General features: G+C 38.2%; 1 protein-coding gene across 1 annotated transcript; it reads right to left on the bottom strand.

Annotated features, from left to right (window-relative positions):
• Window positions 1-8876: 8876 nt before the first annotated feature.
• Window positions 8877-14077, bottom strand: LOC115750319 (serine/threonine-protein kinase STY13). The gene is made up of 7 exons (XM_030687591.2): window positions 13106-14077; window positions 12667-13018; window positions 11055-11176; window positions 10601-10809; window positions 10345-10519; window positions 9805-9939; window positions 8877-9342 (listed from the first exon to the last, which is right to left on the bottom strand). The coding sequence occupies exons 2-7, from the start codon at window positions 12974-12976 to the stop codon at window positions 9136-9138; spliced, it is 1158 nt and encodes a 385-aa protein (XP_030543451.1). The 5' UTR covers window positions 12977-13018; window positions 13106-14077; the 3' UTR covers window positions 8877-9135.
• Between the last annotated feature and the right edge of the window lie 3327 nt (window positions 14078-17404).

Raw genomic sequence — 17404 nt, 5'->3', positions numbered from 1 at the left:
AGCAAAGCCGTGAACCAAGCATGCCTTAATGCTATCCGGAGAGAAGCTTTATCATATCTCTGCCGGAAAGGAGACGTGGACGGAAAGGAGACGTGGACTTATTGAATCTCTTTAAGTAGATATTGAGAACCATGTTAGGAATTATATTTAGCTTTGTCACTCTATGACTTATGTATTTCAGACGGTGTGGTTTTTTTCTTTATGATGTAACTATGATGACAATGTCGGTATTGTAGATGTTGTTGATGTCACTCTATAACTTATGTATTTCAGACATTGTGGTTTTTTCCTTTATGATGATGCAACTATGATGACATTGTCGATATTGTTGGATGATATTGAATTCTTTACTTATCTGTTATGTTGTTCTTTTGCATGATGGCATAGGTATTATGGAGGGGGATGAAAGTAGCCTTTATGATGGTTAGGTAGCATCGGTTGAAGCCGTTCAACTAGATTTTGATGATGTTGATATTGATATATTGATAGCATGGCTGTGTACTTATATGGTGGATAAGGCCTTGCACACGAGGGAACCTATTAGAGACAGTGTATTGTTAGGAGCCGAATGGGTAAGGGAGGTTCTTTATGGACATTCGGATAGAGTATATGAAGCTTTTAGGATAGAGAGACATGTCTTTCTCAACTTATGTTGATTGATGAAGGCAAGAGGTTGGTTGAAAGATAGTCTATATATTAACATAGATGAACAAGTTGGAATTTTCTTATGTATAATTTGTCACAATAACTCCAACAGAAATTTATGTGAAAGATTCCAACGGTCGGGACAAACTATCAGCAAGTACTTTGCTAAAGTGTTGCAAGCGACTCTCCATCCGGCAAAAGAGATTATCAGACCATCTTCTTTTAATGTTGTCCCGCAGGAGATTCTTTTGAATCCCAACCATGAACCTTACTTCAAGGTAGGATTTTTCATATATTTCATTACACCAAAAATTTCACTTTGTTGATAATATTGTATAAATCTAATCGTTTTGATAAAATGACAGGGCTGCATAGTTGCTATTGATGGCACTCGTATTCATGCTTCAATGCCTGTGTCAAAGCAGATCCCATTTAGAGGCGGGAAAGGAATTACCACTCAGAACGTGATGTGTGCTTGCTCGTTTGATATGAGGTTTACTTTTGTGTATGCTGGTTGGGAAGGATCCGCCAACGATTGTCGCGTGCTCTCAGCAGCACTCGAGACTCCTAGCTTGGAATTTCCTCGACCACCACCAGGTATTTGCTTATGACCGATGGATGAATACCAGTAATTTTCTGTATTTATTCTTGCAACATGACCGATGTATGAATACCATGTTATAGGGAAATACTACGTGGTAGATTCTGGTTATGCAACAGTTGCGGGATTCTTAACTCCTTTTAAAGGTGAAAGGTATCATCTAAATGATTTTAGGAGTAGAACAAGACGGCCAAGAACAGTTAGAAAATTGTTCAATCATAGGCATTCGTTACTAAGGAATGTCATCGAGAGATCGTTTGCGGCTTTAAAGAATCGCTTCTTCGTTTTGAGACACATACCTCCATTTACATTTCAAAAACAAGTATATATTGTAATTGCATGTTGTGCTATCCACAATTACATTCGCGATCAAAACAAGATGGATAAGAACTTTTCCGGATATGGAGATCCAGAGTACCCATTTGGACCTACACAAGATGATGTCATAGATGATACATCAACCGCGGAGGGAACCGAGATGAACATGCTTCAAAAAGTTATTGCCAATCAAATGGCAAGGGATCATGATATGGTGGAGATTCCATGAAATTGTGTTCTCGACTTATTGTAATGTATTTCCACTATTTGTATTTTGGGTTTTCCTACCTTGTATGTGGTAGTGTATTTTTGTACATGAGGATTTCCTTTGTTTCCTCCGTCTGAGAGCCTGTGTTAGACAAATCGGACTCTGTTTTGTAGAAGTGATCATTTGTGGTGGTACTCGGTTTGTTGAGTTTGAAGTCCAACATGATCACTTTGTCCGTAGCGGTACTCGGTTTGTTCGTATAAAAGCAAACAAAGTTTACTTTGCTTCTTTGTTGTTTTGTTCTGTCCTTGTGGTTGCTGCTTCTGGGCTCTCCTGTTGCTTCTGCTTCTCTTGTGGATACTTCTCAATGGATAATATCTACCGCTGCTATGTTCCGATTCCCGATACCTGTTATACCGTGAGAAGCCTATGCTTGTTGGGTGGCTTCTTTGTTTCTGGGACGCCTCCCGATGCTCGGCTTTGGATAAATGCTTTGATCCAACCTTGGCGTAGTGCTGCTCTTTTCTTTCATTTGCTGCTTCGTCTCTTCTTCCGGTTTTTAGCTGCTATTTAGGTGGTGGTCATTGTTTGTTACGACTGCGGGTTGGTTTTGGTCTTCTCCTGCTGCCGACCATTTGCTCTCCTTCTACTTGGGTCGCCTCCCCTGTGTCGGTTTACTACCGAACCGCTAATTTCTTGGTTACGCCCTGCTGCTCGCTGCCGGCCACCGCTGCTCTACTTGGTTTCTTGCCTGCCCGGAGGTTCGTGAAATTGCTAATTGGAAGCCTTCATGCTTCTTCTACTTCGGTTCTTCCTTGCCGTGTTGCTGCTTTGGACCGCATTGTGGATCTTCCGCTTTGCTTCTGCTCGTTTGCGGCTTCCCCGGTGCTTCTGCTATGTTGCTGCTTCTGCCGCCCTCCCCTCTTTGTCTGATGACTCCGCTGCTGCGGTTGTGTCGTTGACGCCGGTCTACCGTGGATGCCTCTGCTACCATGTTGTAGTCCCTTTTGCGTTGTTGTTTGTGGGCTACTGTGAGATGCTCTTAGGTCCTCTTGCTTGGCCCTCCCTTGTTTGTTGTTATTACGGTTCTGCCGTTAGGTTTTTTTGGCCATCTGTTTGGCTGTTGCTCTATTTCTTGTTGCCATGTTTGGCCCCTTATTTGTGTTCGCTCTTGTTTTGACTTTGTTGCGACCGGTTCACCGTTGAACTCCCTATGTCACTTGTTGTGCCATACCGAGTTCATGGTTTTGTGTCCGGTTTCCCTTGTACCTAGTGCTTTTGAAAGATCAATACATATTTACCTTACTAAAAAAATTAATTTTAGACATAATCACTGAAAAATCATGATAATGGAATGTTTGCATCATAGATTAATTTTTGCGGCCAAAAAAAAATTAATTTTTATTCTAGGAAATAGAAACTTTATACTGTTATCAAACGAATTTCTATTCCAAAAATAGAAATTTTGTGTCATTATCAAACAGGCTTTTTGGTTCAGAAATTCATTCGGGAAACAGAAATAGAAAAATCTATTTCTAGTCAGAAATAGAGCCGGGAAACAGAAAGGGTATCATGCGCGCCCTAAGATAAGTGTTCGGGGAATAATTCTAGATAATCATTTCCTACAATACAGAAATTATTTGTTTGTTTTAATAATGACAAGGATAATCATAAAGAAGAGCAACAGGAGATACATTGCGCATGAGGAAAATTACCAATTTTTTTATAAATATATTATATTTTTTATTAATTTTTTCCTAAACATTTTAATTGTGTTAATTCAATCATAATTATTTTGACGATTAGCCAATATAGTCTTTCTAATCAATTTTGACAAAAAAATATTGACGTGATCGGTCCGCCAAGACCGACAATCATAAATAGCGTACCGACGTTGACATGGATAACTTTTTAAAAAATTTATCAATTTTTTCTTTTTTCTATTTTTTTTCATTTTTTCAGGTGATCGGCCTCGAGCGATGGCTAGTCATCGACGATGTTCAAAGAGGAATGGGCGAGGCGACTCTTGCCCGATTTGACTAGGGTGGCCCTCGCCGGCCACACTTGGGCTAAGCGAGGGTCGCCTCACCTGTGCAACGGTGCCCAGAGAGGTCTTGGGTTATGTTAGTGAAAGTGGAACTTGTTTCAAGGATGACAAGTCTTTTGAGGGAAAAGTGTTAGAAAAGTCATATATCTATTGCATTTGTACCAATTTAATCATAAACCTTTTAATTGTCCTCGGGCCTTCGTTGACTGAAAAAACAGAAAAAAGAAAGATAAGAAATTTAAAATTTAAAGAAGGTAAAGAAATTAAAATATTATAAGATAATTCACGTCAGAGTCGGTTGTGCCACGTAGAACGACCGACGTTTACGTTAGCAATTTCTGATCAAAATTGACCGGATGGGCTACCTTAGTAAATTGTCAAAAAATTTATAACTAAATTAGCTAAATTAAAAAAATTTAAGATCGAATTGCCATAAACACAATAAATTTAAAACTTTCTTGCTATTTGACCCAAAAAAAAAAACCTTTCTTGATAATTTTCTCATTGCGCACGAAACGTGAGCCTTTACTGACGATAAAGGACGAGAGATACCCGGTTGAAGTGACGAAACCGAGATGAGTGGAGGACAAAAGTAGTGCTCTCTTGACTCGAATTCCTCGGACGCGACGGCTCGTGGATGCATCTGATGCATGAGTGCGACCAGTGACGATGACCAGCAAACGAGTCTCGATCCCTCAAAACACTACGCATCGCTCTCAACGATCGCGTCTCGGCATTATCTTCTATCGCCCGACTGATCCGATCAGATTACGACGGTGTCCTTCTCCAGTCACGATTAATTAAGCGATCATCGGACGTTCGGAACACAAACAAGAGCTAATACGCTCATACAGAACGCGCATTGGCATTACCTTCCTCTCTTTTCCGGGGCTTAGCAAACGGTAGACGAGCGCGAATCGATGGGTTCGTTGTCAAACCTTGTGGTATGCGAGGTAGGAGACACATTGACTCGGAGTGGACGAAATCAAGGGCTGGTCCCGAATCTGACCCGCCTTGAAAACTTGCAACGGTTCCAAACTTTTTGAACTTAAATCTCAACTTTACCGGTTCCTACAACTACCTCCAAACCTGAAATTATTTAATTTCACGGATTTAGGTTTCCAGCCCCCCCTTTTTTTTCGATTTTTATTAAGAACTTTCAATTCATTGCAACAGGGTACGAGGGCGTGTGATTTAGGTGTTCAATGTGACGTTGATGCACTTAGGGTCGACGAACTCGGAATAGGCTCAAATTTGGTCGGCTGCATGGAAACGGGCCGTTGATCGAAACTCACCGTTATGCTGTGACGAATGTCGTTTTTTAGCATTTAGGAGTCGTCTTCATGGGTTTTTGAGCTTTTTTTGTAGTTTCCGAGGCGTTTTTGTAATTTTATGTTCCTTAATGTAATTATGGTCAACACCATATAAAATGGTGTTTTAGGGTTTCGAAGAGAACAGACTTTTTGATATGATTCTATCGATTTGATAATCACATCCGAGAGAACAGTTTGTTCTTCATTATCAATTCCAATTCTCTTGTTTAGCCAATTTCAGTTGCGTTTCGGCATCAAACGTGCTGTAAAGTTCATGGTCTGTGATTATAGGGATGAAGGCAACATGTTGAGAATCAAAGTACTAAGGTCCGAACAATACAAATAATTCTCTTCTACCAAATATGTGAGATTCCTAATAGTTAAGGTTCCGTCCTAGAACACACAAAAGTGATAAGGAAAGCAAAGATATCGGTCAAAAGTTGGGTAATAAAGATGCTTATCTTGTGAATTATAACTAAAGAAATGCACATCAATCTATTGTCCTTATCTCAGGTGAATATCTTGTGGGTAGCCATTAAAAAGAAAAAAGAAAAAACCGCTCCTGTCCATTCAATTTGGACTTTGTGGGAAGTGGGGAAAGGACTAGAAAGAGATTAATTTCCTTTTAAAAATTTTTGTAGCTCGGGTATTAATAAAAAATTAGGACGCATTAAATTATTGCAATGAGCATATGGTGGCTTAGAAAAGCTATTACTAATGCAGTCGATATAATTAGAATAGTTATAATAGCAATTATTTGTTTTGTTGCCAAAAATATGAATGTTGGTTTAAAAAATGCCGTAAACATGATTAATGAAAATCGAAAAAAAATAAACAATTATGTCGCTTGATAGCTTCAAAAGAAAATTAGATGCATGTACAACATAAGATTTAGAAGAATAATTTGCTTTGATGATCAAATCAAGAATAACTTTTATGTACGACACCTATAAATATCGGCACAAATTAAAAACGTTACCTTCCCGTGCCCTTATCCTTTTGAAAATGACGAGAGCAGATAAATTTAGATCAAAAGCTAATTTATCAAAATTTTGAATGTTTTCCAAATTCAAATGAGGTTTTAAAAGTTAAATTCAGAACATATTTTAAAAGATTGTATCTAATTCAAAACGAAACTCAAGTTTTCTCTTCCTTGAAAAGGAAAAACCCTTTACTTTGTACATTAGTAGAAAGGGATAAAGTGCATTGAAAGTTCTAAAAATTGTCAAGAAAATGCAATAGAGTCCTAAACTATCAAAAAGTAAAATTAAGTCATAAAATTTGTTAGAAAGTACAATAAAGTCCTAAAACTTTCAAAAATACAATTAAGTCATACAACTTGTCAAATTAGTGAAATCAAATCTTTCTATTGATTGCATTTTTTAAATGTTTTAGGACTCGATTGCACTATAGTGATAAGTTTTAGGATTTAATTGCATTATTTGAAAGTTTTAACACTCGATTACACTTTGATGACAAGTTTTAGAACTTGATTGCTCTTTTTAAAAGTTTTAAAACTCAATTGTGTTTTCGTGACAAGGTTTAAGACTTGACTGTACTTTTTGAAAGTTTTAAAATTCAATTGCATTTTCATGACAAGTTTTAGAACTTCCGATCCATTCATACCTAATAGAAACGCACTCCTACTTTTGTAAATATTATTTTTCAAATATTCCATTATATGGAGCATGCCATCAATAATTTTTCCTATCTTTCCCAGCAAAATTTAATCGCAACGCGGTGCAATAATAAGGTAGGATGGAGGTTGGGGTGCGATACTTAAAGTCAGAGAAAGACATTTAATTTGTAAATTGGTATAATCAATTGAAGATTCGTAATTTGCAAAGAAAAGTGATATTGTTTTCCTTCATTAAAAAACCCTGCATCAACATAAGCCAAGAACCTATTAATTAAAACTTACGTACATACTACAAAATTTTGGAGGTTATCTATTTTTAGCGAAGACTGGCAGGAGTTCCAAGTCATGAGCACGTGCATTGTCCTTTGATGCTCCTTGAGTTCTTCAACGGCAGATTTCTAGGAAAAGTACCAAAAAGATTATAAACCTATTATATTAATACTACTTCAGTCCTAAAACTTTCAATTTGATCAATTTAATCCTAAATATTTTGCGTTAATATCAATTGAGTCCGTCCATGCAACTGCGATTGGAAATAGCCGATATAGATGTCGACCTTTTTATGCGGTACGATCGGTGCTGATGTGGACGAAATTCATAATTTTTAAATAACTTTTGAATTTATATATATTTTTAAATTGTGACCGATAGGGGGACGGTTGTACCATATAGGACGGTCAGCAGCTATGTTAGCAATTTGCCACCATAATTGCCCGAATGGACTAAATTGGTCTATTGAAAGGTTTAAGAATGAATTGGTACCAATGCAATAGGTTTATGAATTTTCTTGCACTTGTTCCGAAAATTTTCAAATAAGAAATAAGTCACTGAGATGGAAAATAATTCGTATTAAATTATTTGATGGGAAGAATGTGGGACTCAGTGAAAAATTGATGAACATTGAAACATTATTTGAACTCTTTCCTATCTCAATGACAATGAGTTGCTTCTATCTTGGACATCTTCGACGTCGATGAACAATGCACGTTTCACTTCGCCTCATGACTTCGATTTCTCGACGTTTATGAAGCTCGGTGGGCTTTGTCCTAAAGCAAGTAAAAGATCGAAAAAATGACACAAATGGTCGTTTCTGAACTTTCAGCTTGCGCAATGTCTCCGAACTTTAACCCAACATAAAATATCATTCCTAAACTTTTAATTTGTTCGATATAGTCTTGAACTCTTGATAAATGTTTAATCATTCAAGTTCAGGGATTACCTTGAACATTTACTAATCGTTCAAGGACTACATTGAACAACATACCTTGAAGTCGAAAAACGACATTGCACATTAAATCAAAGTTCAGGAATTATTTATGTTATCATCCCTAAAAAAAGATTTTGAAAACTCCTATCAGCCTGCACTAAATTTTAGTAATGCGCAAAACTTTTTGTAGTTTGTGTTCATTTTCTCTCTCTTGATTCCATTCACCAATCTTGTGAAGGTGTTTCTCCACTTTTTTTATTTCCACAGCAACCCTTTTTGCTCAAGATGGCAAGCTTTGCTTGCACCAATTGCTCTCGTAGGATTGAACAAAATATGTTGAACGGCTGCATTTTTCACTTGTACCATTTGGTCATGAGTCATGAGGTCCTCGGCATCACAGATGTGGGGTGCCTTCCAACGACAGAGCAGGATCTCTGTCATCTCGGTGAGGATGTTCTAGTGAGGTTTGAGAGCATGATTATGGTGAAAAGCCATACAAATGTCCCGGTGTGCGCCTGAGCGACCTCGGGACTGACCCAGAAGGGCAACATCTCCGCCCTTGGGCAGTTAAAACTTCTGCACTGGAGGTCAGGTCGAGTAGTCGCGCTTCTTTTAAACTCCGAACCAGGTCAACTTGGCGGGGACAGTTCCGGATGAAAGACCCAAATGCTTGAGGGAAAATTGGTGAGCCCATCCAGTACTTGTTGATAGATCAGTGAAGAGAAATGAAAATGAATTGGCCTGTACCATGAGAATGAAGTACAAATAAAGTATGTGATCTTTCAAGAAACTGGAAGTTTGAATGAAACAGAGAGAGTTTTAACAGTAGCAAAAGTGTATCACATCTGGTTCGATTCAATCCCAGAAACTAAGGACCTGTCTCATAACGTTCCCTCTTGCCTATTCTTATGAAGCTACGCACGCATTTTCTGCGCCTGCTATCACTTTCTCTTCGACAAATCATCGATGACCTGCCGGATGGGCCAGAACTATACAGACGAGAGTTTCGAGAATATAGTAAGATTCAAAGGATCATCAAGTACCAAAGTCACGCAATTGCACATTCATTCGAGTACTCGTCACAGATTCCTCCCGGAAAAAAAAAATCTTCAGCCTTGCTCTAAAGGGTGATTCAGTTGTGGATCGCCGAACCGACATCAGGGCCCTCGGGCAGGACCGAAACAGATACAACTCGGAGCCTGATCTTCTGGTATCATACCTCCTCCTTTGCTTGTATCTATCGCTTCCAGCATCCTAACCACATCCTCCATTTCGGGACGCTTCTCTGGATTTCTGTCCCAGCACTTACGCATGATGTTCACCAAAGAACTGGGACAGCATCTCGGGATTTCAGGTCGCAAGTTCTGTATAGAGGAAAATCAAAGGCAGGATGAAAATTTTCAAATAACAGAGGCTGTGGACCATTAGTAGGCACACATAGATGTCAGGCAAGTGAGATCCTTCAAAGCACACTCAACTGTCTTCATCCATCTAAGTGTGACTTCATTATTCATTAGGAGGAATCATTTGAATCAGAGTCTAAAATAAGTTAGGAAAATGACAAATGAAGTTGTCAACCGCATGGTTTCCATCCGCAGCAATGGGAATCAAAGCAACATATATGATTTTGTAGTGTGTAACGTCACATCAGGGCAGGAGCCATGCTTTAATATCTAAAGTTCTAAACAGAATATAAAACACTCCCAAGAAAGGCATATGAAAGTGATTAAAGTTGATAGGACAACATGAAGATTAAAGCACACTCAATTGGGAAGAATACAAACGTAAAAGGTCATCTAGAAGCAAAACTCATTCGAAGAACTGACCTGACGAACCACAGCAGATGACACATCAGCAAAACTTAGATCAGGATACGGCATATCGCAGCAATAAGTTTCCCATAAGCATATGCCGAAGCTATAGACGTCACATCTTCTGTTATATGGCTTACCATCAAGAACCTACAAGCGGTCTCATTAGATTCAGAAACTCGTCTTTAAGAATGTAAAAAGTACGTCAATTCTCAGTTATGTCCACCTTATCAACAGAAACGTTACTATAACAAGTTTCTCGTCGTTGATGGAAATTTTTCAGTAGCAGGGGTAGGGCTCTATCAAATAGGAAAGCGCAAAAGAAAATGTCTTTCCTAGAAAGGAACCGGTGGAGTTGTTGAATATTAATGGCCAAAAGGGAATTTTTCAGAAAGAAAAACGTATGAAGGCAAATCACAATGTTCAATGTATTATTGTTCACACATTTGTCCCCGTGAGGGCAAAAATTGCATGCAGCTATCAAAACGTTTTCCACTTTCATCTTCCCAAAATATACCAACTTAATAAACTAAAATGATATGGCTTAGTTAGTACCTCAGGAGCCATGTAACCAAGAGTACCGGTTTCACCGGTCATATCACTTGGATTTTGAGCTTCAACACGCGCAACGCCAAAATCAGCAATTTTTAGTGTTGTGTGGCCATCCAACAGCATGTTTTCCGTTTTGACATCCCGATGTACAATCTTCTTTGAATGCAGATAGCTCAAACTGCAATACAGAAATTCACATATGATTAAGAAATGCAACATGAAAAGCTACTAAGAAAGAACAACCTTTTTGGGCACTCACCCTCTGGAAAGATCTAAAGCTAGCTGGATAACAATTTTGAAGGGAAGTTTCTTTCGCCTATTCCTTATCAGGTACTGTTTTAAGGTCCCACCGGGAAGATACTCTACGACCACACAGCAAGCTCTAGCCGGAAGTGAACTCTGAGGCTCGTTTGAAGGGGTTTTTGATGGAATCTTAAGATTGGAAGTCCCCATTGATGCTCCAACAAACTGCAATGGCATAAGAAAAAGGTAAAATATACGAGCCAAATTTGTTCGGTAAAAGAATTCAATTTGACAAATGGTAAGGAATTCATAAAAAAAGAAAAAGAAAAAGATCTTCTGATAGGAAAAACTATCATAAGCTCATCCAGAAGACAAAAGATATAATTGTGGATGGAGGCACATCCCTTCATCTTCTACATGGTGTGAAAAAAACATCTTTCATAAAATGCACATAGAGAATGAGATTGTACTTTGGTAACATTAGGATGGTCAAGCTTGTGCCATACAGCAACTTCTTGCCGAAATGATGCCCGCAAGGCAGCAGTTTCAGCCAATGTTGCGACAGCATCATCTCCCCAGTCCAACAACTTCACTAAAATATAGAAAACAGAGAAGTAAGAAAGCCAAAAAAGACGCCAGAAGTTTACCAAGAACAGAACTTAAGCTACTAAGTACGTGAGCTTTTGTCAACAGAAAGTTATGGAACTAATGCACGCCATAAATCTAACTGAATTAAAAGTCATGAAAAATTGCACAAATTATACAAGTTATTGGAGTTCAGTAACCAAATTATGCCAAATAGGTTGCAACAAACAATAGGTTATAGTTAAAGCACTGGATCACTGATTTCTCCTCCATCTCCAAGCAATCCATCTCAAGATATCTATCTAAACATCATCAGGTACTTCAAACCTGACCAAGATTCTGGAAATTAATAAATTACCACCTCGCTAACATAGCACAGGGAAAAGCCGAAAAAGTAAGAGCACATTTTGCCAACAATAATCGTTTTGATGAAGAAATTGAGAAGAAAAATCCACTTCCAAGATCACTAACCTCTCATTTGCATATATTCTATCCCTCAAGTGCCAATCACAAGGCATTTTGAGATTATATTCGAATTTAGACTGACTCCTCTCAAATATTTTAAACAGTATTTAACTTGCGAGCTACGATTTCATCTCAAGCATTGTGACATTTCCAAGATTTGCCAGATGTCAGTGCATATATCACAAATGCAAAGACAGTGAAACTCAAGATCAGCGATGGTTATCTGCATTGATCTTCAATTAACTCTCCGAAGTCTACTGGATTGTTGTCCCTCACCATCGACCGTGGCGCTCCATGAACAACAGTTATGGTCATTTGGTTGTACAATGTTCAAATTCTATTACTACAGATCAAGTCAAACCGACCTCCCTTTTTAACCTGAGTCATGGTATGAGAAGGGGGACACCACTTGCTGCTCAAACCACAGCAGGAAATGCTATTCGGACAGTAGTAGATCAAGGTATGCAACCAGCAGAAATCATGACAAAAGGTCCTGGTCTTAGAAGAGATGCAACATTATGAGCTATTCGTAGAAGTGGTATACTATTAAGTTTTGTACGTGATGTAATCCCCAAGCCATATAATGGCTGTAGACCTCCTAGAAAAGGACGTGTGTGGAAATCAAAATGAAAGAGATTCCAAGTAAAACATATAACGTCCTTTTTACATTTTATATAAGCATATCACATCCATGTGCAAGAAGAGACAACACAATTCTAGCAAAGCAACCCTCCACTCGAAAAAGTCTGAGCTACAGCTGGCAGTACATGTACAGACTCTTCATTAGAAATAGCTAGGTCCTCAGTAAGCATTTCACAGAATTGGCAGTAGGTGAAGCAACAGCTCATAAAATGGCTCTTGAGCTCCACATATACATTAGGCCCACTGGCTTTCACATATAGCAAAAGCACACAAAGAATTTCTACATTCTGATTCATCTTTGACCTTACCAAGAAACAAGAGAACTATGATAAATCTCTAGGAAAGACTAACTTTTGAAACAAGAATAAGAGAAGGTTAAAACTTAAGTACCTGCAACATCCTGGCCATCATAGGTGCCCCTGTAGACAGTACCATAGGTACCATGAGCAAAGACATATCGGATGTCCAACTTTGCCAAATCAATCTCCCACTCTTCTTTAGGCTTCTGGTTCTCAATGCTTCTCGACCAAACCCTGCTTAGATGCTTCTCAAGCTGTATGTCCAAGCTTTTCAGATCAAACTTGTCCGCTCTCAGATACAATTCTTTGCTGCTCAAACTCCCACTCCCCTTCCCCTTTGCGACCATAATTCCCTCTTCCTTCACACCACCAACTCCCTCAGTTTTCTCCGAATCCATCATCAAACAGAGCAAATTCCTTTGTATCAGAATGGTACAAGAGAATTACAAAAAAATCAGAACCCATATACAATCATGAGTTGGTCCATTTCACAAACACAAGAAAGACAACCTTTGGTTCATGCACGATACCTATTCCAATGAAATTGGGCTAAACCCTTTGGAAGACAACTTGGAATGGCCTTTCAATTATTTGACCAGACAAAAACAAAATTCTTCTCATCGTGAAAGTCCCACCAATGGGGAAGGTGAAAAATTGGAGCTTTAGCATTTGCAACCCTCCAGCAATCCAAATAATCACAACCCATCTTTCGTGCCTGAAAACATGACAAGATGACCGACGTAAACCAATTAAAATACGACCTCTGCGTGATTTGTCCCAAAGACCATTGACCCAGAATTGGGAACTGTTAGAAAAAATGAAATGAGGAGCTAGAAGGAGGAAAAAACATGTATATGTAGCTGCAAGCAAGACCAAACCTTTGAACACCGCCCACGGGAGGAAAAAAAACAAAGAATAGAAAAGAGAATTAAAGAGACAGACAGACAAGGACGGAAAAGTTGACTTTGACGGCTTAATAAGATGGAAGATGACGAGAAAGTTTTGAAGCTCAAGTCGGTGGTGGTGGGGGGTTTTGAAGCTAATTCAGATAAAAAGCCATGAGAGATGGATTCTCACGACATCATTTTGTCGTCAGCTTTCGCGACCACCCCAACCGGACCAAACAATAAGCGGAGGAAGAAGGAGAAATAACGGGTGCAAAAAAGAAACGACAAACAGAATCCTGAAGCAGTTACTTGCAGCCAGAGAAAGCCAGAGACAGAAATCGTTTCGTGGACGAGAATTTTTCAATAAGTTGGAATTTGAGCTATATTTCAACAGAAGGACAAAAAGCAGAGCTTGCGAAAGAGCCAGACAGAGAGACGCGTATGTTCGAGCTAGACGGCCTAAAATAAGACCGCCCCCGCCGCCGCCACCAGATTCCGTTTCGAGGGGGGGGGGGAGAGAGAGAGAGAGAGAATGGCAAATGTCGCAATCCCGCCTCTCGACTCTCTGTTCAGACAAATTCCTTTCTTTGCCATTTTCGATTTTTCGGTACCATCCTTTCGCTGGCCCGTATTAGTGCTAGTCCTCCTAGTCCTTCTTCCTCTCCTTTTTGTTCGCTTTCGGAAGAGAAAAACAGGGCCGTAGCCCGAATGTCCTCCTAGAACTCCCCGTCTTTGAATTATTCCATCGCAGCTCAAAAGTCCTCCTCATGCTCCCGCCTTTCAACAATTCCATCACCATCAATGCGAAAAAGCAAAAAGAAATAATTCCATGACCATAGTTTGAGTATTCTAGATCAACGGCCAGGTCTAACATATCGGATTCATTTATATTATTAATGGTGGAAGTGATCTTTGAATGGGTCTAAGAGACCCCGGTTGTTGGGTTTTGGGGGGAGAGTGTGGTGGAAGTGATCTTTGAACGGGTCTAAGAGAGCCGCGGGGGGTGGCGGCGCCGAAATTGGGTGGGTCGAGCCTCCCTCATGCAAGCTCATTGCTTAAATCCGCGCATTACCTTTTGCCCTTAGCAAGTTACCGTCCCGTTTATCACTTTTATTCAGCATTCATACCAAGAAAAATTTCAAGTTGGTACGCCCGTGATAAATTTATATCAAATTATTTTTTTGACTACTATAAACTTCAAACCGACATACCCGCAACAAATCTACTATCCGTTAACTTCCGTCAAATTTCACCGTTAAATTTACTAATGTGGATGACACATGTGACTTGGTATGGTGACATAGACTAAGTCACGAGAAAATCCCACAAGGGTAATATCACGAAAAACCCCAAACTGGTACATTTATGACAAATTTACTCTCAATTAATACATCAAGAACAAATTTACTCTAAAATGATACCCTTATGACAAATTTACCCAAAACTAAATTTTTCGGTCGCCAAAAATCAAAAATTGGTACTACCTCAAAATAAGTTTTTTGATCACCTAAAAATCTCAAATTGGTCATCCACGCTTGTCTGTGCCAAGCAACTTTTCAATTGTGTATCCTAGCAACCTTAGCGATTGCATTAGAGTTCATTAACATTGACTTACAACCATGAAGATATTTCTACATGGGAGCCCGTGTACTTAGTGATGTCTTCAAACACCACAACTCCATCCCGATTAAGTACAACTGTAAATTCGTTAGACATCTACAAGAGAATAATTAGAAAATCAATTAGTTTGTAAAAATCTCTCACAGATAACTAGCAAGGATGGGATGATCAAGTTCAACAAAAGGTAAACAAGCTGCTTGGTATTTTTCGAGTTCTACATCCAAGCAAAAAAATGAACTCTCATAAGAAGCGGGAACACTCAAAGCAAACCCAAAATTAGTGACAAACAGAAGTGAATCTAGTCTTAGCATTTCATCGAGCATGTGGTTTATGAGTCAATCATACCATTCATGTGAAAGTTCCCTATTATAATTTAGACACACGTACGATTTAAGGTTGAAAAGACCACGTAATGATAATGAGGACATGAACTGACATAAATGACCAATATAGTATGACTGTATGAGCAGTACCTAAGCATACAAAGAGATTTCAAGATAACTAGTAAATCATATTGGGCCGAGACAAAGAAACATAAGACCAAGTTTTGCACAGACCAATAACGATCGAAGCAACCAGATATGCGGTAAGAAGTTATGGCTGAGAGATCTAACAACAACGAAAGAGAGGAAGTTTGAGGTTTTTAGTGACTAAAAAAATTAGTTTGGGATAAATTTATCACAAGTGTATAAGTTTGGAGTTTTCGTTGACCAAAAAATTTAGTTTGGGGTAAATTCGTCATAAGTATACCAATTTGGGATAAATTTATCATTGATATATCAATTTGAGGTAAATTTATCACTAATGTACCAATTTAGAGTAAATTTATCACAAATGTACCAATTATAGATTTTTTGTAGTATTAACCTTATGGGATTTCTACGTAAACTTAGTCCATGTCACTATACCAAATCACATGTGTCATCCACGTCGGCAAATTTAACAGTGAAATTTGACAAAAGTTAACGAATGGTAGATTTGTCACAAGTGTATATCGGTTTGGAGTTTTTCATGAAAAAAAAAAAAGTTTAGGGTAAATTTGTCACAAGTATACCAGTTTTTGATTTTTCGTAGTATTAACTCTTCTATTTATTACACTAAACCATCATTTTTGTCTTATATTACGTAAAATACCCATATTATTTCTAACGCGTTTTTCACAACATTGACACCGGATAATCGCCGAACTTATACCTCTGCAGTTACTTAAGTTTTTTGGTAACTTCCTGTATTCACAATATGATATGGTTCTTATATTATTCCTAGAGTTATAAAGCTAAATAAATTTGACAAACAGATTTTATGATACTGCTTCGAAAGTATTTGCGAACACATGCATGTGAACTAATTATAAATTTGAAGAAAATTGTCCAAACCCATCTCCAATCAAGAAAGTATTAATATTATATAAAATGAATGGAAGAACATAGCGAACGGGTACATATAGAAGAAAATTACTTATGCATACCTACTCATTTTTCTCCTTAGGTCAATCTGCCTTATGATGGGAGACTTACTTTTGAGAATGATAGCTTAAGAGTAAAAGGGTAACATATCTTTCATGAGCTCACCAACTCGAAGCCTCTAAATAATTTGGGAAAAAAATGTCAAAAAAGTCACAAACTTATCACATTGGTACCAATTCAGTCTTAAACTTTTTATTGGTGTCAATTCAGTCATAAATCTTTCGTAATGATGCCAATTTAGGACTAATTCAGTTCTAAACATTTTAGTGATATCAATTCAGTTCTAAACTTTTTGCATTGGTGTCAATTCAGTTAATCCATCCAATTCTAGCTGGAAATTCGCTAACGTAGATGTCGGTTGTCATAACTCATACATGATATGGCCGACGCCGACGTGGATATTTTTTTTTATATTTTTAAATAAATACTTTGGTTTTTTTCCTTCTTTTTCTTTTCTCAATCATTAATTTTTTTTAAAAAAATATTAAAATAAGGTTAAAAAAATTCACGTCGGCGCTAGCCGTGCCATATAAGACATCCGACGTCCACGTTAGCGAATTTCAGATCAAAATTGGCCAGATTGACTCAATTAACACTAATGAAAAAGGTTTATGACTGAATTGGCACCAATGCAAATGGTGTATGACTGAATTGACACCAATAAAAGGTTTAGGACTTAATCGGCACTAATTTGTGTCTTTCTCGTTTACTACAAAGCGTGGAAAGATTCTCGACTTTTTGAGGCAACAGTAATGGGCTTGTCAATCTCAAACGCCTATTAGACCTAAAAAAAAAAATCTCAAATGTTGACAAACACGTGAACTGTAAAGTCGTGACTCAAATCGAACATTTCATA

The sequence above is a fragment of the Rhodamnia argentea genome, chromosome 1 (genome assembly GCF_020921035.1).
Source record: "Rhodamnia argentea isolate NSW1041297 chromosome 1, ASM2092103v1, whole genome shotgun sequence".
Lineage (NCBI taxonomy): Eukaryota > Viridiplantae > Streptophyta > Magnoliopsida > Myrtales > Myrtaceae > Rhodamnia > Rhodamnia argentea.
Note: the sequence above shows the minus strand (reverse complement) of the source record. Positions and strands in the feature narration are given on the sequence as shown.